This window comes from Orcinus orca, chromosome 14, assembly GCF_937001465.1.
Source record: "Orcinus orca chromosome 14, mOrcOrc1.1, whole genome shotgun sequence".
NCBI lineage: Eukaryota > Metazoa > Chordata > Mammalia > Artiodactyla > Delphinidae > Orcinus > Orcinus orca.
Window position 1 is genome coordinate 81,119,876 of NC_064572.1, and position 21,955 is coordinate 81,141,830.

General features: G+C 50.1%; 1 protein-coding gene across 6 annotated transcripts in view; it reads left to right on the plus strand.

The window, feature by feature from the left end:
* The window catches only part of TACC2 (transforming acidic coiled-coil containing protein 2), a 206,639-nt gene that overhangs the window by 130,540 nt on the left and 54,144 nt on the right, over positions 1 to 21,955 (plus strand). For 2 of the 6 annotated variants that reach the window (XM_004265752.4, XM_004265751.4), the window contains exon 1: positions 1,183 to 1,697. The exons of 3 other annotated variants lie outside the window; for them this stretch is intronic. In XM_004265752.4, the coding sequence (XP_004265800.1) occupies positions 1,630 to 1,697 (68 nt within the window). In that variant the 5' untranslated portion in view covers positions 1,183 to 1,629. Of the gene's footprint in view, positions 1 to 1,127; positions 1,698 to 21,955 lie in introns of those variants that run through there. One more of the 6 variants, XM_004265753.3, reaches the window with a different exon arrangement.

Consider the following 21,955-nt stretch of genomic DNA (forward strand, 5'->3'; position numbering starts at 1 on the left):
GCCCACCATGAAGCTCTAGAACTGCTCAGGAGCCGCAGCCTCAAAAGTACCCATCCAGACACCCCTGGCCACAGTTTTAGAAAACACTCAGTGTGTTGGAGGACGTTTCAAAACGCTTTGAGTTTTGTTTCCATTTAATTTTTCTTTTGGCCACGATTTAGATGCATTTGAGGCTGACGGCGCTGTGGGGTAAAGAAATGCTGGGAACCTGGGGAAGAGTTTTCAATTTACGCATCAGAGGTTCCACCTTAATTCAGTCGTGGGTCTGTGTTTGGAGCTCAGAATGGGACGGATGGTCAGTTCCCAGGTGGGCCCCCAAACCTCCTGAACCAAAAGGAGATGAAATCCTTCTCTAGTAGCCTTCGATGATGATGCCCAGGAGCCCAAGCAAGACTTGAGGGTTTTGGAGCCAGCCAGAGCCAGGCGGGGGGACCTGGCGAGCTGGGCATGATTGCCCCAGCAGGGGGATGGGGTGGGTGCTGTGGGCACTGGATGGGGTGTCACCGACCCTCCTGCAGGCCCAGCCTGTGTTTAGAAGCACAGAGATGGATGTTTTGATTGTATGTCAGGGAGGTCTGCCTTTTCCCTGTGCAACCTTAGCCTTAAGGGGCTTTTGACATGCTGCTCGCAGCCTGCCTGGCCTCTGATGGTTTAGGACGAGCCCTGGCACGGGGAGTTCTCTGTGGAGCCCTCATCTGGTGGCCAAAGATGGGGCTGCAGACTCTGTAGCCGCTGTGTTTCTTTCTTCCCCCAATCCCCCCACCCCCAAAAGGTGTCCTTGGAGGCCGGGCCTAGGTTCACGAGGGGTGGGGAGGCGGGGAGCCAGGCCCTCGCATCTCCCTGGTACAGGCCTCAGCCAGCGCCAGCCTGGCCACCGGGCCTGAAGGAGGCAGAAGCCGCCAGGATACTGCACACGTCTTGCACATTTCCCGCTGCAGCCTGTTTACCTGCTCTCCCAGCCATCGGGAGAGTCCACTTCCTTCCTTGGAGGGATGAGCCAGCTGGAATGAGAATACCCTCACTCCCTCTGTGGTCAGCCTGGCCGAGACCACCACACCCCTCCCTCCTGGGGCCCCCGCGCTCCCCAGCCCGCAGTGCATTTGCATTTCAAAGCCACACAATGCCGGCGGTCTGGGCGAGGCTGCGGGAAGCTGGGGGAGGCGACTTGGGTGTAGAGGGAGGGTCTTCGCCCCGTTTCCGGAGCCAGCGGTGGAGCTTTGTGAAGATTCAGGCGTCGGGGGCTGCTCGGTGATGATGACATCACCGTGTCGTACACAGGAGCCGGGCTGCCGGGGTGTTTGAGAGCAGATCCATTCGGACCCCACCGGCGCTCACGCTCACACTCGCGCGCCCCGTCAGAGCCGCGCGCGCCGTCCACACTCGCGCACACACTGAGGCGCGCGCCGGCCACCCTCGCGCGCACACTTCCGCGGCGCTCGCTCCCCGGCCTCCGGCTCGGGCCCCGATCCGCAGCTCCCCGCCGCCGCCGCCCCGGATGCCAGCAGCTGCTCCCATCTGCAGTGCAGCAGCCCCGGCCGCCGGCCGGCCCACCCCGGACTCCCGCTGGAGGAATCGTGCCAGGACGCTGGCCCTACTCGCGGCTAGCCTGCTCGCCAGGGCGCAGCGAGGATGGGAGGGTCGCAGTCTCTGCAGCCAGTCCCAGCCAGCGACCTGAACCTGGAGGCTTCCGAGGCTATGTAAGTGCTCCGCCGGGCCGCCCTGGAGGCACCCCCCCCCGCGTCCCCCCAGGAGGAGAGGCTACCAGGGCTTTGTTAGTGTCCCCTCTCCTGATGCCCGGGCAGCCCGGAGCTGGGGCTGGCCCCGCCGTTCTCTCCAGGCAGCCTTGCATGGTTTTACCTGGTGGCTCCCCCTTCTAGCATTTAGTTCCCCCTCTGGAACGGGCATCTGGCAGCCCCAGGATACTGCCGGGGGCAGAAGTGACCCCCTGGAATTTTACGGTTGTTGAGCAGCCCAGTGCATGACTGGGGGCTTCTTGTGTGTCTTCACTCTGCACCCCCGGCACAGTGGTATTTCCTGCAAGGGAACAGCCGGGCCTCAACAGGGGCCTCATGGGAAGAATCCTTGAGTGTGGCAGTGCTGTGCCCATGGAGACCGACCAGTTTAGGGGCAGCCACTCACGTGGCTCGGCGGATGGAGTGGAGCATCGCTGGTATACGTTCAGTCCCGTTAGCCTAAGCGTCCGTGCACTCACTCGCTGGTGAACGCTGTCGACGACAAGGCCTCTTTTTATTATTAGTAAAGGCAGCTGAAGGGTCCTGTCGTTGGTCCATCGGTCGAGGCAGCATTTGACTTTGCATCCATCCAGGAATCCGATCGTTTCTCTAAACCGCAGAGCTCATGTGCTCAGAAGTGGCCTTTATCCTGGCTGGGTGTTTATTAGGATTGCCATTTCTGTACGGTCATCTCCATCGCCTACCCAGGCATGCCTGGAGGACGGGGCTTATTGAATAGATCTGGCTGCTGAGCTGTATTTCAGCAGGTCAGGCTTGCGGGCCTCCACATTCCCAGCCTTGCCTGCTCTCCTTTCCCAAAGAGAAGAATGTGTTTCAGAGAGGAGTATTTGGTGGGGATGCAGGGGTGGGGACGGTCCAGTGGTCACGGGAGCCACTGATGTGTAGATTACAGGGTTGCAGGGATTGGTCTGTGTGTTGTAGTAGGGATGGGGTGCCATGTGGGGCTTCCTCACTCGTCCCCGCTCCTGGGTTTCAATGAGGAGCTGGCTCAGCGCGGTGATGTAATGCTAAGCTGAGTGAGCCTCATGGTTTTCCAGGCTCTGGCTCTTCAGCAGCGAACCACGAGAAGGAGCAGGTGTGCACCGATCATTTGTCTTGCTCCCCGTAGCTCGAGAAAGCATCATCTTACAATGGAGGCGCGTCGTGTTGGAGGATTTTAAGTGCCGTGAGCCTCGCGCTTTGCCTGCCCTGTTTTTCGTTCATGTGTCGTATTGTTAGATGCGTGGAGATCACGTACTACCACACAGGATTTGAGCCTAAGCCTAAAAGAACGGTTTCAGCCTATGTTTAGTTAAAGGGCAGTAACTGGCTAGTGAGCTGTCAGGGCTCAAACCTGTCTAAAAGCTTTAGAGAGACTTGGAAAAGATAATGGGACCGTATGTTTGGGAAAATACACTCCTCAGCCATTGGGAATTCAGCTTCCCCGTCCCTGGCATCCCCTCCCTCTTTCCCAGTTACGTTAATAAATGACCAGGATTCTGCTGGTTGAGGGCTGAGTGGGGAGAGATTCTGTTAGGTAGAAGCCGCCTTTTTGGATAAGGTCCCCTAAGTCTACCCTATGGGAATAAGTGGTGTTTAAGTAAAACTCCAGGCCAAACAGCCACATCGTGATGGAAGCTGCTTCTCAAATATTGCATGCGTGAGCTGGTCCGTATGTGCCAGCCTGAGTCTTCTTTCCCTGGAAGTGCGACTTCTGAAATGTCTCTAAATCGACATCTTTAAGATGGTATATTTACTCCTAAACAGAGTCCCACCCTCCATCCCCTAACATTTTTGTTTTGAAAAAATGGAGAGAGTGGAAATGCTTGGGGCTGGTGCTATACCTGGCAACTCTTCTCTAAAATCGCATCTCTGCTGTCTGAATAACTGGGGCTTGTTTTTCTACTACAGATTCGCTTATTTCCAGTCTAGAGATTTTAAAAAGTTTATTAAGAGAGTACCCCCTTTTTGCACAGGTTCGTGTCTTTCACAATAGTATGCGTTTCCATGCACATAAAATCACATGCACATGAATAATACGCAAGACAGCGTAGCATATGGTCCATGGCAGAAAAGACACTTCCACTGTAAGATAATGCTGTCAGGGCTGCAGGGACGGAGATGAACTTGGTGCACGCCTGCCGCGAGGTACAGCCCATGACAACTGGTATCTAAACCGAACATCTATATCTCTTTTTTTTCTGGTGGTTCCCTGTGAAAGATCAAATTAAGGGAGGCCCGTGTGTAAGAGTGAAACCAAAAGACAGAGGAAGACAGGGATGATTTGGAAATCCCTGCAGGACATTTTTTTTTTTTTTTTTTTAGTTTCAGGATTTCTCTTTGTGGTTTCAGGTTGGGGTGCCTTTGGGCAACTTTTGTGGCCCCAGCTGATAGCTTCATTCTGTACAGCAGTGCAGTGGGGTAAGGAAGGAGGAGGAAGATGGCGAGTCTTGTGTCTCCCCTCTGGGGGTGTAGCAGCAGACTGGAGGGTGGCACATGGGATTGGGAGGTGAGGCAGGGGGACTGAGGTTCAAGTGTTGCAGTCCCTTGCTATTCCCGGGATGGTCCACAAACGGCAGCATCAGCTTCTCCTGGCTTGTTAGAAAGGCAGAATCTTAAGCCCCACCCCATTCTGATTGGCTCCATCAGAATCTCCATTTTAACCAGTGAGTTGTAAATATGCCCAGATGATTTTTAGGCAGAAAAGTTGGGGAAGCCCTGAGCTAGGTGAGTCTCTCCATCCTGGTCCCTCGGAAACCGTTGGCCACTTCTCTAGCGGCTGCTTTCTTGTCTGGGAAAGAAGTTCTGGTAGCGACAGTAGCCGTTGTTTCCGAATAGAAGAGGGGTAGCAGGGAGAGGAGAATTCTGCCACAGAAAACACTTACTTCTCAGCACTGACGGTTGGGAAACACATACAGGAAAGGGACGGGAAGTACTTGAGTAAATGTGATCTGAGTCTATTGATTAGACCCGCTGTCTGTGCCCTTCTTCCGCTGCAGCATTAAGTACTTTGTCCTTTGTGTAGCTGGAGACCCTCATTCCGGGGGCTCCCTCAGCTTCCTGCAAATTCCCACACCCTGGCCACCGAGGGGCAGCCAGGGGCCATTAGCATCTGAGAGTGAAAGTGATTGTTCTGTGGGGAAGTTCAGCCTGCTTCGTCTGTGGCGCCACTCATGACCTGGGCTCTAAAAACATCACAAATAGGGAAACCCATGCCTGTGTAGACCCGTGAGGATCAAAATAGGAGGGCCAGGATGGATGGAGAGAAGTGATGACGGCCCTGGTGATTGATGAGACAGGGGAGGGAAGGTTAAAGACAGTGGGGAATACAAGTGCGGGGTTTATACTCAGATGACCAAGAAAAGGATGTGGCGTTTGCCAAAACAAGGAAATGGGATTGGGAGTGCGTTTGGGGGAAGGTTGATGAGTTTGGGCTGGGATTTGAGATGCAGATGGGATCAGAATTATAGCTGAGAGGGAATTCCCTGGGGGTCTAGTAGTTAGGACCCCGAGCTTCCACTGCAGGGGGCACGGGTTCGATCCCTGGTCAGGGAACTAAGATCCCGCATGCTGCGCAGCATGGCCAAAAAAATGAAAAAAAAAAAATTTAAAAAAGGCATATATATAGAGAGAGAGCCAAGACAGTGGCCAGGACCAGAGAGGCCTTGGGCACCACCTGCACCAGGTTCAGCGGTTCCAGGACAGGGGTTGCACCTCTTCGTGCAGCTGTGTTCGCAGACGGGAAAGTAGAGTTTTGGTCTCTTCCATCCTCGTGTGGCTGGCTCCCCATCCTGTCTCTCAATCTGGGAGCTGCTTAGAGGGTCCAGTGACTCTGACCTTGCCCCACCTGCCTCTTAGGGCTTCTCAGAGGTGAGGTTCCACCTGTGTAGACTCTGAGAAGGCAAAAGCACCAGACAGTGGCAAAAGCAGGAACGCTCTGTGCCTGAAAATGGCCAGCATGTCAACCGCTCAGAAGTCCCGAAAGGGCTGCTGGGGCTCCTGGCAGGATCTTTCTCATTGGATCTCTTTCAAAGCCTTGTTTCTTAAGGCGACCCTTGGCTAAGTCATTTAGCTTAAATGACAGCATCTTGAATATGGGCTTCTTAGTTCCTAGAAGCAGATTTCACTTTTGGATATTATCATTTGACAAAATGATGAGTAGTTTTTTTCCCCCTGAAACCGAATAAGCTGTAAAGTTGTCTGTAGAGTGGGAGTTGCCTGAGTCCCAAAGGTGCTATCTTAGTTCAGGTTGCTATAACAAAAATACCACAGATGGGTGGCCTAAACAACAGATATTTATTTCTCATAGTTCTGGAGGCTGGGAAGTCCAAGATTAGTGTGTCAGCAGAGCCAGTGTGTGGTGAGGGCCCCCTTCCTGGTTTACAGACGGCTGTCTTCTTGTCCTCGCATGACAAGGCAGTGAAAGAGAGAGACGGAGAAAGAGAGAGAAAAGCAGGCTCTCAAGTATCTCTTCTTATAAGGGCACTAATGCCCTTACAAGCCTCCACCCTTATGACCTAATCACCTCCCAAAGGCCCTACCTCCTAATGCCATCACATTGGGAGTTAGAGTTTCAGTGTACAGATTTTGGGGAGACACAAGCACTGAGTCCATAGCAGATGCTCTTCCTTGGTTATCATTTCTGAATATCTCCAGTGTGGGCTCTGTGGCCAGGTACCTGGGTCCAGAAGAATGGCCCTTCACTACCTTCTCTGTAGGGCTTATCTGCTGGCTTTCTCTAAGGTGAGCAGAAGGCAAGAACATTCCAAGGCCTTCCGAGTAGCTGCCAACTGTCCAAGGGGTCATGCCACCCCTTTCTGCTGGGCACTGGGACAGGGCACCTGCTTATGGTAGGGTGAGCAGCTACGACTGGGAGATGAAGTGACCATGGCAGGTGTTACATCCAGGTCAGTGGATTCGGGGTACTCTCCCCATCGATGCTCTGTCCTCATCTTCATGTTTCTTTCTGTCATCTACAGCCTGTTTCAGTGGCTATAGTTTTGGTTGCCTAGGAACCACTGTAGCCTGAAATATGATTGGCTGCTCTTGCCAGATGGATTGCCTGAGCTGGGGCAGCGTTCGGGTGTAGGCAAAGGATGTTGAACAATTCCATTCTCTCTCCCTAAGATTAATGATGAGGACTTAGGCATTGTAAACAGTTGTTCCATGAAAGCCAATTGTTGATGGACTCATGCTTTTGCTTCGGGTTGACGGGAGTCTGCGGGAGACTGGTTGGCCATAAAGAACTGACTTAGAACTGCTCGTGTGTATCCATTCTGCTTTGGAAGTGGTAGCTTTGGCGCCACTGGTTCTGTTTATGTTTACAACTTCACTTTAGCGGTTGTTTCTAGAGAGCAGGTGGGTGGTGTTTGCTTTTGCCGAACATGGAAACAGAGCTGGATGCTGCAGTGTCAAAGCCAAGCGTGAAAAGCTCTTCTTCTTGGTCTTGTTGAGTAGACTCAGGTGTTTCCCATTATAGACACATTATATCATTGCTCCTATGATGAGGCAAGTACTTCCACCCCCATTTTACAGGTAAGGAGACTGAACTCACTGCATGGCTTAAATTAAGGGGTTGGCAAACTTTTTCTGTAAAGGGCCAGACAATAAACATGTTAGGCTTTGCAGGCTGTATGGTCTCTGTTGCAACAACTCTTCTGTGAGAGTGTGAAAGCAGCCACGGACAGTTAGTGAGTACATCGATGTCCCAGTTAAACTTTAGTTACAGAAACAGGCAGTGAGTTGTACTTTGCTGGTACCTGATCATACAGGGCTTGGACCCGTGTCCCCTCCTCTCATTACCTCATGGCCATTTATCAACACAAGGGTCCTCAAGTCTTCGGTCTGGGCCACCTTCTCTGTTTGAAGACACCTCATCCATGCTCATGGATTTAATACTATTATGTACTGAGAATGCCCCCATTTATATCCTTCCTCCTCGTCTGAGCACCATACTTATCCAGCTGCTTACTTTATATCTCCTCTGGGGTCTCTCAGGGGGCGGTGAGGCCTAACTTGTCCAGAATAGAACTGATGACCTTCCTTATCTCAAAAACAAAAAAAGTACATATGAAGTAACCGAGCCTCCACGCCAGCTCCCCATCCCAGCACATGACACCTCACCGCCCAGCTGCTCTGACCAGAAACCTGGTAGTCAAGCCCTGTTTCTCCTTTTCCCTCACCTCCCTTCTTTCTAAACAGTTCCCTGTATCTGCTTCCCATTGCTTTTAGTCTAACATCCAAACCTCCTGTTGGGGCCTACAAGCACACCGGTCACCTGTCAGTTCTTTGAGCATGCAATACCCACCTGCCCCAGAGCCTTTGCACATGCTGTAAGCCGTCTAGAAGGCCTTCTGCCCCACGCTGGCGTGGCCGCCTCCTTCTCCAGCTTTGATTCTCGGCAGGTTTTCCCGCCTTTACTCTCCAGTGCTGTCCGGTGGAACCTGTGACGATGGAAAGGTCCTATAATTCGTGTTGTCCCATATGGTAGCCGCTAGCCACTAGTGGCTACTGAGCGCTCAAAATGTGGGTAGTACACCCAAGAAACTGAATCTTTAATTTTATTTAAATTAAAATAGCCATGTATGGTAAGCGGCTGTTGTATTGGACATTGCAGCTCAGTATACCATTCTTTTGTTTGAGTTCTTTGTAAAACTCAGCACAATGTGGAGTTATTTGATTTGTCCCTTTAACTGTTATCAGAATGTGAGCAGCATGAGGGCATTCTCCTTGGTTTTCTTTTTTTTTTTTTGCTGCTTTTTATTTACTTATTTATTTATTTAAATTTTATTCAAATATAGTTGATTGTCAATGTTGTGTTTAATTTCTGCTGTACAGCAAAGTGATTCAGTTATACATACCTATATTCTTTTTCATATTCTTTTCCATTACAGTCTCTCACAATTTTACTTTTTATGCCTGTGTCCCCCATACCTAGTACAGTGCCTGGCACATAGTAGGTGCTCAGTAAATCATTTGTTGAATGAATGAATGCATGAACAGATGAATGAATGTCTTACTAGCAAAAAGAATCCTAGGCACATCGGCTCCACACTGAGCTATGCCAAGGGACCCTGCCGTCGGGGACTTGATGGGGCCGGAACAGGCTCCGGTGGACCCCAGGCACTAAGGTTCTGTGGTACTTGACCCAGGAAGACAGCTGGTTCAACCCTTGGCCTGCCAGTGACCACCATGTAGCGTCACAGGATCCTGCCAGAGCCCCGGGTTAAAGGAAGCACATCCCTGCCTAAAGGCTCCCGCAGAATATCCCAGGATGCATTGCAGGCTACAGGTTACTCAGGTAACAGCTGGACACGCACCGCAGCCTCCTCCTTCCCTTCCTGGATGGCTCGCTCCTCCTCTCAGACGTCTGTTTTCTCCCAAACTTCTGTGCACCTGAGGGTGTCTCTGTCCGTCTCTCAGCTGGTCTCTTCCCCGCCTTCATTGCTGGGTAGATGAGGCAGCGGCCGCAGGCAGTGCAGAGGCTTATGAGGCTGGGGCAGGACTGTGTGAGCCGCGAATTCCCTTTGTTCTCTCATTCTTTGCCCTATAGCAAAAGAAAGCGGCTCCTAGGGCCTTCTGCACAGTGCATCCCATTTCTGTGTGATAAATTACCTGTTGGAGAGGTGGACTTCCCGCAGGTTTTGTACTTGCCAACCCTCCTTATTTAGAAGCATTGTTTTCTCTGTGTTAGCTGCTTTCACTGTTTTCTTTGCTTTCTCCTGAAATGGAAGCAGCAGCAGCTCCTGGCTCTGGGCCGGGGATGGTGGGGTGGAGGCAGGGGTGGAGGTGGCCCTTCTGTCCAGGGTTTGCTCCAGCCCTGCTAACAGGCAGATCCAGCAGCTCTTTGTCCTTATGGGACTGACAGCTAAGGCCAACTGCTGGGCCCAGTTTGCGGTCAACATCCCAGCTTCATTTCCTTCAAGGTGTTTGTGGAGTTGCAGAGTCTGAGAATTGTAGAGCTGGAAACATCAGGATTTTAGATATCACAGGGGGCTTTTTCCTGACAGAAAGTTAGTTTTAAATCCCATGAGCACATCATTTGTGAACTATCACTCGGGCCTTTCCTGCTAGTTATTATTCAAACTGAGTCTGGTAGTCATTTTTGTTGTTGTTGTTGTTGTTGTTGTTTTGGCGGTACGCGGGCCTCTCACTGTTGTGGCCTCTCCCGTTGCGGAGCACAGGCTCCGGACGTGCAGGCTCAGCGGCCATGGCTCACGGGCCCAGCCACTCCACGGCATGTGGGATCTTCCCAGACCGGGGCAGGAACCTGTGTCCCCTGCATCGGCAGGCGGACTCTCAACCACTGCGCCACCAGGGAAGCCCTTGGTAGTCATTTTAATCGTTTCCCTTTAACTTTCAATTTCCTAAAAAATATATTTAGATATATCATTTGGCAAGCTTAAACCAGAGGTGTCCTCCCAGGGCAGTGAAATAGCTTAGACTGCAGATTCTCTTCCTGCTGAGGAAATGTAGTGGATAGTTTATTTGGGGATAAAAATGACTGACAGGGCCCTTGGTCCAGGCCCTCCCTTGAGTCTTAGCCTGTGTCTTTGCCCTGAAGTGTCTTTTAATTTTCTGATTCCTTCCATCATCTCAGGGATGTTCTAGAGGTCAATTTCTAAGGGAAGTGGGGGTTTACCCTGTTTATCCGAGTGGGAGGTAGCTGAAGTTCGTCTACGTTGAGCTTAACATTTATTAAACACCCAGCCGCTCTTTATTGATGCTGGGGGAGAAAATCACACAGAGATTTGCCAACAACCCGTCAGTGGCTGCCCGCCCAGGAGCAGCCGTGCTTTCTGCAGCTCCGCCCCCTTCCCCCTACCCTGCACAAGCTCGCCTTTAATGGGGATCAGATCTGGGTCTCTGGGACTTCAGAAGCAGCCTGGATCAAAGGGGGCTCCAGCTTCTGAGAGTTACTTTTCTTTGTCAAGGCCCTGGTGGAACTTGCTAATCGTTCTTTGATCTGCTTTAAAGGGACATGCCTAAAGCAGTCTGGAAGTATTTTCCCTCCAGGAAGAAGGCGGGACAGGCTGGCTTTACTTTAGGGAAAACATCTGCAAACACGTAGGTCTTGCGTGGAATTTCCTGGCCCGACTTTGTTCAGAGAGGATCTTGTCACTGTGTTCATTTCCTTTAATGCTCGAGGGGAGAAAGACTGACCCTGAAGACACTTTCCTGGAGGACAGTGCTGCTGGGGGAGTGAGGTCATCACTCACAACATCATTCTCCAAGGAACTCTGCTCCTGGGGGAGAAGGAAAAGGCTGAAGTGCCCAGAGGGTGTTCGGGAGGCAGCTGCTGGGGGTGGGGGGGTGGCGCCGGGGTCAGGCTGGACCCTTTGGTATTCCAGCCTCAGTGTCTCTTCCTCGGAAGGGCTTTGCCTGTGGCCTCAGCTAGGCACCTTCGCTGGCACGTGAAAAACCAAAACTTCAAACTGATTTAAAGAAAAGAGGGAGCTGGGGAGAGAGAAATTAGGAGTTTGGGATTAACAGTTACACATTACTATATACAAAATAAACAACAAGGACCTACTGTATAGCACAGGGAACTATATTCAATATCTTGTAATAACCTGTAAGGGAAAAGAATCTGAAAAAGAATGTATATATATGTAGAACTGACTGAATCACTTTGGTGTACACCTGAAACTAACACAACATTGTAAATTAACTATACTTCAATTGAAAAAATAAAAAAGGTCCAGAGCAAAGGAAAAAAAAAAAAGAAAGAAAAGAGGGAAAATGTTTCCTATAACTGACAGGTGGTAATTTTCAGGATGGCTTAGAGAAAGGGATTTCCTCCTATTTTGTCCAAAAAACTGGACAAAAACCTGAAAAACGTAAAGCATCAGAGTTTGTGGCTTTTAGACTCGCCTTCTTTGACCTACAGTAGGTGAGTTCCTCCTGGGGCTGCCCCTCTAACCTCTTGATGCCTCTAAGGGGCTTTCAGCAGCTGGGGTTTTGTGCAGCCTCTGGTGCTGCCTGCAGGGACCAGGCTGGGAGATGAGGAGACCGAGGGGAGGGGCGGTCCTCTGGGCCCTGGTCCTTGTTTGGCCGATGAACTGACCTTCGGCAGCTCAGCCTGTGTCTCGGGCCCTAACGGGGGTGTCATGGGAGGCAAGCCTGCCCCTGGGAAAACTCCTGGGTGTTTTGGCACCTGTAGTGAGTATGTTTAGGTCCCAGGGTCAGGCCTGGAAGCATGACCCGAGGCAAAGGGAGAAGTAAGGAGCAGGTGGAGTGTGGTCATGCGTGGCTGGAAGCTTCCATCAGTGTTCGCCTCGGAGTCTTGCTGCTGGTGGCCAGGGCGCTACACAGAGGTGGGGTCAGTGGGAAGGAGTGCCGGGTAGGAATGGTGAGGTGGACTCTGGTGGGACTGGTGCCCAAGGTGCTGCCTGTGAGGATGAGGAAGCAGGACTTCAGAAGTGGAGAGGTGTTCGTTCTCGTGTCCCTCATGCCCAGCTGTTCTAGTAACAGATGAGGGAAGAGCGCTGTGGACCACACGTCATGAACGCTGGCCCCACTCCAGGGCGTGGCTCTTTCCACCCACCTGACTGCCCAGAACCGGGGCTGGACCCAGCCTTCAAGGCCGCCTCGGGATTTAGTCACGGCCCCCAGGTCACTAGCCACCTGCTCCCAGAGACAGGACAGTAGGAGGAGGCTGTGCTGGCAGAACTCTTCCCCCCCTTCCTTTCTCTGTCTCTGTCTCTCTGTCTCTCTCTCCTGTCTGCCCTCTCTGTGTGAGTCTGTCCCTGTCACCTGGCCCTGCCCGTGGATTCAGTGGACTGTCTGAGGGTTCTTTCTCCTGACTGCAAGTCCTCCGTTTCCTCTCTGTCTTTCTGGCTGGTGAAATGGGTCCATATCTGTGACCTGCTTATTTTACATAGACCAGAGAGTCAGGTGACATTGACACTGCGGGGGTGGGGTGGGTGGGAGGGGGTGCTGATGTAGTGACCCAGCCGCTCCCGAGATAAAGCGGGGTGAGTGTGCCCAGATCAGTGCTAAGCAGCCCATCTCCACTGTCAAGAACAGTGCAAAGTTAATAAACACCACCTTAAAAAAACAATTGGTGGACCACCGCACACAATGCAGACCTGTCCTAGGTTCCTGGGCACGAGGCGTTGCTGGCTCAGTCTGTGCCCTCAGGACCGTCAGCTTTCAGAGCCTCAGTGATGACATCCATGAAATGGGGTTAACACCCCATCCCCCTCCTTGTTGCAGAAGAATTCTCCACCTAAGAGAATATATGTAAAGAAATGATATATGACATAATGATGGATACGTGTCATTATACATTTGTCCAAACCCAGAGAATGTAAAACACCAAGAGGGAACGGTAATGTAGACTATGGATTTGGAGTGATTAGGATGTGTCAGTTTTATGTTGATCAGTTGTAGCGAATGTCCCACTCTACGTGAGGATATTAGTAATAGGAGAGTCTATACATGTGTGGAGGCAGGGAATAGTAAGTATATGAAAAATCTCTATCTTTTCCTCAGGTTTGCTGTGAACCTTAAACTGCTCTTAAAAAGTAACGTCTTAATAAAAAAACCCAGTATAAACAAAACAAACAAAAACAACAAAAAAGAGAAATGATATATGAAATGTTTCTGGTTTTTTGTTTGTGTGAACATAGCATAATTCCTGTGTAATCTACTGAAGAAAACCCTGCAATGCCAATACGTAGTGTAGTAGTCTACATTAATATCACTTGTCTGAACTGTTTATAACAACAAGAAAACCCCTTCGTGCTTGTGAAGGTGGAAAAGAACATGCTAAACCTCAGAACCAACCTGCTGGGAAGGGGGTGCTTTAATACTGCTGTTCGGTTCTCTAAGCTCACTCTCTTAGGTTTACATATTATAGTTCCCAATCTGTGCTCAAAATATATACTATGACTTGCATGACATGACATGATATTTGTAATTTCCTGGGTACTGATTTTCTCCCACTTCTCCAAATGTGACCACTCCTTCTAAAAGTCAGGGTTTCGATGCCTCTGGTGGTGGGTGGAAGGGACCAGAGGTGCGGGGGTGTTTGGGTACAGGCTTGCCAGGAGATGATACGCATTGCCCAAATCTCAGGGGCCCTGGGAAATATCTTCCCCATACCCAGATGTAACCTTTTATTGGTAAAAAATTAAATTGGGGATGAAAATCGGTGACATTGGAGCAGTCAAGTTGTAAGATAGAAGGGAACAAAATAATAGAATGATGGCTACACATGAAGAATTGGGGGCCAAGGTGATGCAGTGGCCACACTCGGCCTGCAGGGAGCCCACGTCTGCTGGGGAGGCCGATGCCACACCCCCAAGCCGTGCACATGGGCATCCTGGGCACTGGGCTGGAGACCTCAGTGTGCAGAGGGGGTGAGGAAATGAGCGAGCAGCATTCCGTGTCTTTGCGAGGTCCCCAAGCTGCGCGTTGACAGTGTGTCCATGTGTCAGGAAGTGAGTCTGCATCTTCTCTCCTCTGGGACCTGGAAAAAGTCTAAGGCGCAGAGCACTGGACATGCTGTGATAAGATGGGTGAGCTCGCCTCTGGGCATCCCTCAGACAGGCATCTATCTATTAAGGGCTCAGAATCCAGTGTTTGTGCCCGTGGAGTCCCTTGTTCTGAGTGACACATACCCTCCCCTTCCCGCTCTCCTTCTGGCTCATTCTGAGGCATTGCTTCCAAGGCCTGGGGTGAAAATAGTGTCTAAGGGAGAAATTGAGGGTTTGTGGGGCCTCCGTCTTGAAATGGTGCTTAGGAAGTGTCTGATATTTTTTCCATATCTGAGTACTTTTGCATTCTTTGGCGGAGATGCTCATTTTCCATCCCTGATGTCTTTGCTGTAAGATTTCTATTTACTTGAATTTAGAGGCTGTGGAATGAGGATCTGGTGGATGGGGGTTCCTCCAGGAGTCTGATCTCGAGCTGGCCAGTTCTCTCAGTGGTCATGATGATCATTACCTGAACCAAGCCCGTGAGACCCTCCGGTGTTGGTTGTTGAAGGAAGTGCGGGGTGGAATGTCAAGAGTCAGAGCTTCTCCATCTTAATTTTGGGCAAAATGTATCGTATTCTCCATTCATGCTTCCCCCGGTTTTGTGAGCAAAGACTTAGGTGAAATTCCTGATTCTTTCCTTTTCTTATCTCTTATGCTTAATCCATTCCCATGTCCTGTGACAAATAAAGACAAGAAGAGATAAGCCCCTAATTATTTAATTCATCTTACATTAAGGTTTTCAGCTGAAACCAGAAGCATGACTTTTAAATGGCAGGAACCTTGAGATAATTGGAGAACTTTGAGCCTTTGATGCAAGAGATTTGAGAAACAAAGCACAAAGCTGGCCTTTAACATCTTGCCCTAAAAATAAGTGAGGATGGAGGCTGGAGCATGCTTATAAGTAACTGGGCTTGCAGGCAAGATGAAGAGAAATAGCCAGGTGACTATGGTCAGATTTGTACCATGTTCTGTTCCTTTTATCATAAAATTGAGTTGTTTGTGGTCAAGAAGGTCAGCTCTGAGAGTCTGTTTTAACCCAATTGGCTTCTTGTCCCAAATCCCTTAACCTTGAGACAGTTTGTCTGTTTGATGTGGGTAATTTATCTGTTGTTGGAGCTTTGTTATACGTAACTGAAATATGAGGTTACTTATCAGCCTTGTCATATTTAAACCAGTGATGATGACTCCGATACTTTTGTTATTATTAAATCAACCAGTGTTAAAGATGATTCAGAGTCTCTTGGAGTCGAGAAAAACTATTTTTTTCCTTGTATCAATTATAGTGCAAGTAAAAATAAATGCTTATATTTAGCCAAAACTTTTTTTTTTTGCGGTATGCGGGCCTCTCACTGCTGTGGCCTCTCCCGTTGCGGAGCACAGGCTCCGGACGCGCAGGCTCAGTGGCCACGGCTCACGGGCCCAGCCGCTCCACGGCATGTGGGATCCTCCCGGACCGGGGCATGAACCCGTGTCCCCTGCGTCGGCAGGCGGCCTCTCAACCACTGCGCCACCAGGGAAGCCCCTAGCCAAAACTTTTTGAAAACGCTCTTGGAATCTCAGTTCCACCGCTGACAGCTGGCTCCTTAATTCTCACATGTTAACACCTCAAATCTGGCCGCTTCTCACCACCTTGGTCCATGCCCCTCCGCTAGTCTGAGCCCCATCTTCTCCCTTCTGGATTCTCCTATCTCCTTGCTGATCTGATCATCTCCTCACCCCCCCCCCCGCCCCGCCTCCCACTCCTGCTCCTGCTGCTGTTCTCTGAGCAGCCAGAAAGACCTTTTAAAAACGTAGATCAGGGGCTATGACTTCTGTTTTGTTGATTATAGTTTCTCTCCTAGTGGCTGTGAATTAATTCAGTAAATAGTCGAGTGAAGTTTCTTGCTTAATTTTACAATTCCTCGCCCACAGCCCTTTTAGCCGTATGTGTCTGGGGGCGGGGGTTAGGTGTGTGGGAAGAACAAGAAAATCACACTCTTTTCTCATCGCTCTGTAGAAAACTCAGGAATCATTGGTACAGCTGTCATCTGACTACAGGGGGCTTTAAAGAAAAGATGACTATGCTTAGTGTTTCTCTGATAATGTTTAGGTGATGGATACAATAATCTTGGTTGTAGAATTTTAACACTTGAAGGACTGGAGAGAGTAAATGCCTTCGAACTGCCTGGGCTTGGGCACGGCATTTCCCAGGTATAAACTCACTCCTCAAAGTAACCCCATATGGCTGGTGGTACCACCACCTGTTACTCGCTACTATGCGCACTGCATAGACGGGGAAACTGCGGCCCAGGGATGTTACAGAAACTGTCCCAAGTGGCTCACCTCACAGGTGGCAGAGCAGGACTTTTAGAACCAGATCTGTTGATCTCATTTTTTATATTTGGTGAATGTTGTGCTCTGTTCATCTACAAAATGATCAGAATCATAAATTCCTATCTTATACACAAAGAAAGTGCTTTCACTTAGATTTTATCAGTTCAGAATTTTTAATAAGTAGGTCAAAGACTGGGTTGATGTCGCTGCATCTTGTATGAGAGAGGGCATGATAACACACTGAGGCAGGCAGTGCCTTCAGGGAAAAGCATGTTTTCAAGGCGTTGAACAATACTTATTCTCTGCAACTGGCCTCCTGTTTACAAGCTGTTCTCTTCCTTTTTATCATGTAAGGAGATGGGAAAGAAAGGGACAAAAGATTGGCATCCTCCTCCTTCTTTATTATACAGAAGCGCTGTTTGCAGACAGTGGTAGAAAATGAGCTTTTCAAACTTTCTAAGTGTCAGACTTTTTTTTACAAAAGTATTCTGGCCACCCATCCCGAGTTCAGGTTTGTACATCTTGTTTCTGTGTGCAGCATCGCGATGGAGGCTCATTGACACCCACAGTGGACCGCAGGTTGTCATTCACTTAGCAGAGCTGGGAAAGAGGTTTTCTGGAGAACTCATCTTTCTGATTAGCAGAGAGAGGGACGTATTGGTTCAGATAAGTGAAATATAGCAAAATCTAAACCCACTCTGGATGCATGTTCTCAGTTGTCAAAGCATCAGGGTCTCCAGATGCGTCGCTGAAGGTCACTGTTCTCTTCCCCAGGAGGGTGTTGTTTCTGAACTGAACTTGGGTCCACGCGCCTGCTTTGCAGCAAAGCCAATCTACTGACACTGGATTGCGGTAAAAGAAAGTACAGCATTTATTTGCAGCGCGACAGGCAAGGAGAATGGTCAACTCATGCTCACAAGACCTGAACTCCTCAAAGGTTTGCAGGGAAGGATTTTTTTTCTTTTACTGACACTGGATTGCGGTAAAAGAAAGTACAGCATTTATTTGCAGCGCGACAGGCAAGGAGAGTGGTCAACTCATGCTCACAAGACCTGAACTCCTCAAAGGTTTGCGGGGAAGGATTTTTTTTAAAAGAAGGTACTTTTTCTTTTTTTTTAATTTTTTAATTTTTGGCTGCGTTGGGTCTTCATTGCTGCACACGGGCTTTCTCTAGTTGTGGCGAGTGGGAGCTACTCTTCGTTTCGGTGCATGGGCTTCTCATGCGGTGGCTTCTCTTGTTGCGGAGCACTGGCCCTAGGTGTGCGGGCTTCAGTAGTTGTGGCACGCAGGCTCAGTAGTTGTGGTTCGCAGGCTCTAGAGCTCAGGCTCAGTAGTTGTGGCACACGGGCTCAGTAGTTGTGGCTCACGGGCTCTAGAGCGCAGGCTCAGTAGTTGTGGAGCACGGGCTTAGTTACTCCGCGGCGTGTGGGATCTTCCCGGACCAGGGCTTGAACCCGTGTCCCCTGCATTGGCAGGCAGATTCTTAACCACTGCGCCACTAGGGAAGTCCGTCATGGGCGCTTTTTACAAAAAGTTGCAATTCTAGTGTACATATAACTTGGCCTTTTGCATTTTGTTTAAAATTACATCATGAATATACATATCCTTCATAAATACAGGGGCTGACCTGACCCCCAACAGAGGCCACTTTCTTGACCCCAGAGGTCTGGGTGGCCCATGACCTCCCCTCATCACTCCCTGTAGGTTCTAAGAACCTCAAGCCACTGTAGTCAGGATGCCAGGGCCAGGGTGCCTAGACATACACTGGTTGAATGAGGGGGAGGGGGTTAAGGTGTGGCCATAAGGAAGGGGAGAGGGAGTGAGTAGGGCAGGAGACCCAGGCTGGCCTGGCTGGATACCCCCCATCGGGCAGTCGTGGACCCAGATGCAGAAACTCCATTTGATCTGTTGCCTTGGAGGTGAGGATGCTCTGGGAAACTGACAGCACCCAAATGTACCAGAGACTGATCTGCAAATGAGGAGTCTAGCCTGTCAACGTCCAGGAGCCTCTAGGACGTGGAGGACGGTACTTGGGTTAGGACAAGAGACGGAAGACACGTGCTCTGGTATTGGCTCCGAGCCCTCGGCAAGTCGCTGAGCCACTTGGCTATAGATTCTCCTCCTGGGCACCCAGGAGGACGCAAGCTTCTCGAGATGGGGAGCCGATCTGTCTGACTCAGCTGCCCAGGTGCCCAGCACCTGACAGGTCCTGCTGGAATTGTCATGGAGTGAAATCCACGTGCCTCCCTTGTTGTGAGGATCACGTGAGAGGCTGGATGAGGAAGCTCTGAGGTACTAATTGTAAAACGTTGGCCCCTGCTTGGGGTACCCCCATCCTGGTACCCAGGTGTCTGCCTGGAAAACCACCTTGAAATCAGAAGAATGCTCGCTGAGTGTGGACGGTGAGCCCTGATGCAGGACGGATGCTTCTTGCAGGCTGTGACAGCACCTGGAGGGTGGCCCCGCTGCACCCCTGCGGGTAGAGCCTGGTGGGGGCTGGCCCACGTGGGCGTGTCTGCCCTGAACTGTGCAGAGGGGATTGGCTGCATTCTAGCTGCCACTCTGCTTTCTCCAAACTCCTTGTCGGCGCCTTCTCTTATATTGTGTCACTCTGGACATCCAGCTAATCAGGTCCCAGCTGTGTTCAATTCCTTGTGTTCTGGACCATCTCTACATAGGTATATATGTGTATGTATTTGTTTACGTTTATATATAATTATTGTACCCCAAATAAGCTCATACTATATTCCTTAATTTGCTCAGGTATTTTTATAAATTTATTTATTTTATTTATTTATTTTTGGCTGCGTTGGGTCTTCATTGCTATGCGCGGGCTTTCTCTAGTTGCGGCGAGCGGGGGCTACTCTTTGTTGCGGCACGCGGACTTTCCATTGCGGTGGCTTCTCTTGTTGCGGAGCACGGGCTCCAGGCGCACGGGCTTCAGTATTTGTGGCACGTGGGCTCAGCAGTTGCGGCTCGTGGGCTCTAGAGCGTAGGCTCAGTAGTTGCGGCTCGTGGGCTCTAGAGCTTAGGCTCAGTAGTTGCGGCTCGTGGGCTTAGTTGCTCCATGGCATGTGGTATCTTCCCAGACCAGGGCTCAAACCCGTGTCCCCTACACTGGCAGGCAGATTCTTAGCCACCGCACCACCAGGGAAGTCCCTGATTTGCTGTTTTTCTACTTACCACTTAGCTCGGAACTCTCCTGACTGTACTTGCAAACCCACCCACCCTCATTAACAGTATGCGGTTCTGAGGGAGGGTTTGTTACTTGCCAGGTGCTAGAAAAAGCCCCGGTGGTTGTGGCCAAACATTACTGCTCTGTTTGAGTTTTTGCATCCTCTCCTTTTGTTTTTCTGTCTCTTTTACCACTTAGGCTTTATAGGTGCTATTTATCTGCCTATCTTTTTTTTGCTAGCATCCATAAATATCCAGTTAGATTTTTAAGAATCTGAGTTGAAAGATTCCAATGTAAGTTATTCAACCAAGCCGTTAGGCTACAAAGATGAGATTTCAGGAGTATCAGCATGAAGGTCAGGACATAAAAGGGCCATCTGGGTCCCTTCTCTCTTTATTTCTCCTGAGACTTGATTCAGTCTGGCCTTTCTCCAGGAAGGCATAACACGATGCAGTTACAAATCTGTGGAATCACGAGTCCGGAGCCCATTCAGCGTTGATTCTTCACCGCCTGCAATAAGGCCCGCAGCCAGTAGAGTCACTTCTCTTTTGTGAAGTTTCTGGTGTCATTGCAGTTAAGGCAATTTCAGAGCTAACTCTGTGTGTGTGTGTGTGTGTGTGTGTGTGTGTGTGGCGGGGGGGTTCATCGGGCACACGCATACACACACGTGTGTAGTGCCACACCGAGCCCTCACCCCTGTCCCTGGCAGACGTGGGTTGTGTGCACCTTGAGGGAAGGATGAGGGCCAGCTCAGTGTGACTCTGAGAGTGTCCACATTCTCCTGGATGCACTTGTGTCCACGGACCACCTGGCAGGACAGCCATCCCGTTCTGTGTGTGGCCTCCAGATTCTCTTTCATGCCCAGCTCCGTAGGCAAGACCAAATAAAATAGAAGACTTAACTTGCTAGCAAATCACATTCCCCCAAACTTCTAATGCTTAGAAGCCAAGGGCAGACTTGGAGCCGTAATAATATGGAGAAAGTATTATCCTTCCAGTTATTTCCCCACTTACTGGACAAACAATCCAAGGACCTGGGAGGTCGAGTGACTTGCCTAAGGTCACACAGTTACAGTGAGTGACGTAGTTACAGTGTCGTGAGAGCTGATGGACTGCATACCATCCATTCCAACTTCTGATTTCTTTGGGGGACATTCTGTCTCCCCCATTCCATTGGGTCTGGATGGGTTGCTTATTTATCAGCGTTCCCTACCGTCTTCTAGCTAAATGATGGGCATGCGATCCAAGGTGGGCCAATTGGACACTCCTCCCTATCTCTTCAAATCTGACTCCTCAGCCACCATAGCATTTCTGTATAAATTCCATTTTTTAGTTATTGAGTCGGTTCCTGTTTCTTGCAACTATAGTCAATTTACAACTGGCCATCACCAGGTCTGCGGGACTCCTCTATGTATGTATAGTCTTTCCCTTTGTGATTGCATTTCTCTTGCTGGGGCAGCAGCCTAACCCAGAGGTGGCCAGTGAGTTGATGGCCAGTGTCTTTTGAACCCTGCTGACGTCTCAACGTAGCCACCAAGTGAAAGCTACTTGAATCTGAAAATGGACCTGGCTTATAGCCCGACAGACGCTAGGTGCCAAGAATCTTGGGATACGTGTGTTAGCATCTATGTTGATTTTCCCTAGAGTGTCAGGCTGAAAATCCTAGCTGCCTGGCTTGCCAGAGCTGGCTCTGTGTTCATGAGAGACAGCACCTGACCGTGGGCCCCTCAGTCACCTGACAGTCCAAGAAGCATCCCAGCCAGCCTTTGGTTGTGTTGAAATCACGTTCTCCCTTTACCTATATACTGAGGAGCGGTGGCTGAGCAAATCCCTTTTCTGTGTCCGGGATGGGCAAATTAAAGTGAAAGACCCTTTTCAGTCGGCCCGAAAAAATGACCAGTCCGGCCAAGTTGTTTTAGGCAGGAGGGAAGCATGTGTGTGTGTGTTTGGGGCAGAGACAGCTTTTCTTGACACGGCTCTCACAGCAGAATGTTCTGATGAGTAGAATTTAGTGCACATCAGTTTCAAAGATATCTGCTCACTCACAAATCCATCAGACTCTTACGTGAGCTGCAGAGATGAACGAGACGTCTGATCTCTCGAGAGCTCAGGTTCGTTCCCGGAAGGTCTCCCTCTGTCTTCGGGCGGGACGGTGGTCTTCTGACCTGGAGGATTCGAGCCGTCCTCCCTGAGTCGGGGCTTTGGGCCAGCGCTCTGCCTTTCCCTTGGTTTGTCTTCAAGGAGGGGGTG